The sequence below is a fragment of the Bos taurus genome, chromosome 4 (genome assembly GCF_002263795.3).
Source record: "Bos taurus isolate L1 Dominette 01449 registration number 42190680 breed Hereford chromosome 4, ARS-UCD2.0, whole genome shotgun sequence".
Classification (NCBI taxonomy): domain Eukaryota; kingdom Metazoa; phylum Chordata; class Mammalia; order Artiodactyla; family Bovidae; genus Bos; species Bos taurus.
In genome coordinates, this window is record NC_037331.1 from 39,325,526 (window position 1) to 39,327,163 (window position 1,638).

Here is a 1,638-nt window from a genome sequence, read left to right on the forward strand (position 1 = left end):
TTCCTGTTAATTCTGTCAAGTGGCATACAAAATTATTTTAATATTGCACATATATATTTCCAACATGAGTATTTTTTTACACTACTTTCATACACTTAATTTCCTATTATAAGCATTTCCACCACATTACTATATTTGGTTAAATTTAATTTTTGTCTTTCTTATATTCCATCTTATATTTATAATTATGGAGTGCTTAAACTTTCCTTTATTATTGAATATTTAGGCCGTCTCAGATTTTCCATTAACATAATCCATACCCTTTCTGTGTTGTTGGGTGTTGTCATTATAGACATGCCTGAACTGGCTAAGTCTGCTCCTGCCCCTAAAAAGGGCTCTAAAAAAGCTGTGACCAAGGCCCAGAAGAAGGACGGCAAGCAGCACAAGCGCAGCCACAAGGAGAGCTACTCCGTGTACGTGTACAAGGTGCTGAAGCAAGTCCATCCGGACACCGGCATCTCGTCCAAGGCCATGGGAATCATGAACTCCTTCGTCAACGACATTTTCGAGTACATCGCTGGCGAGGCATCACACCTGGCGCATTACAACAAGTGCTCGACTATCACATCCAGGGAGATCCAGACTGCCGTGAGCTTGCTGCTACCTGGGGAGCTGGCCAAGCATGCCGTGTCGGAGGGCACTAAGGCTGTCACCAAGTATACCAGCTCCAAGTAAATATAATATGCCTAGCCGCTGTTAATGGAGAAGGCAATGGCACCCCACTCCAATACACTTGCCTGGAAAATCCCATGGACGGAGGGCCTGGTGGGCTGTAGTCCATGGGGTTGCTAAGAGTCGGACACGACTGAGCGACTTCACTTTCACTTTCACATACCCTGAAAAGTGCACTAGTAAAAGCATAAGTGTAGGCAGACCTGGATCATGTCTCAACTATGCCATTTACTACTTGAGCTGTGGGGTTAGTCATTAATACTTCTAACCTTCAGGGTATTTTTTCTTTTTCATTCTTAAAATGATGGATAATAAATAGTATCTAATGGCAATTGCTTTTAGGACTAAGTGACTTAAAACCCATAGAAAAGCATGAGCTCAGTATATAGAAAGTATTAAAGACATGCTAGCTTATATTAGAATTTAATCCCAGGTGGCACTAGAGGTAAAGAATTCCCTGTCAATGCAGGAGACATAAGAGACCTGGTTTCGACCCCTGGGTCAGGAAGATCCCCTGGAGGAGAGCATGGCAACCCATTCTAGGATTTTTTCCTGGAGAATCCCATGGACAAAGGAGACTGGCAGACTATGGCCCATAGACTCGCAGTCAGACATGACTGAAGTGAGTTAGCACATATGCACTGCTATGACTTTTGTATATGAATACTCATTCATTTGCTCATTCAAAAGTCAGTGACCCTTACTTCCAAATTGCTTTCCAAAATAGTCCAACTTATAATCTTTAAAGTTACTTTTAAGTGTTAGGTTTCTTTATCAATACTAAAACTGTAAATAACCCATTGAGAAAATAACATGGTTTTGAGGGCCGTTGGAATTCATATCCTCTTTAGATGCAAAACTTATACACATGCATCAGAAAACATTTTGTGTATCTGATTTGATTTCATTTTTTTTTTCAAAATGAGATAATCTGAGATAAAATGAGATTGGTGAGCATTTTATGTG

General features: G+C 40.5%; 1 protein-coding gene across 1 annotated transcript; it reads left to right on the plus strand.

Annotated features, from left to right (window-relative positions):
* The first annotated feature begins 294 nt into the window (after positions 1-294).
* LOC107132393 (histone H2B type 1-L-like) lies at positions 295-1,314 on the plus strand. The gene has a single exon (XM_015468841.3). The coding sequence runs from the start codon at positions 295-297 to the stop codon at positions 673-675; it is 381 nt and encodes a 126-aa protein (XP_015324327.1). The 3' UTR covers positions 676-1,314.
* Positions 1,315-1,638: the final 324 nt, after the last annotated feature.

What these genes read in the sequence shown, in the direction of transcription:
- LOC107132393 (XM_015468841.3), top strand. Translation starts at nt 295, where the DNA reads ATGCCTGAACTGGCTAAGTCTGCTCCTGCCCCTAAAAAGGGCTCTAAA.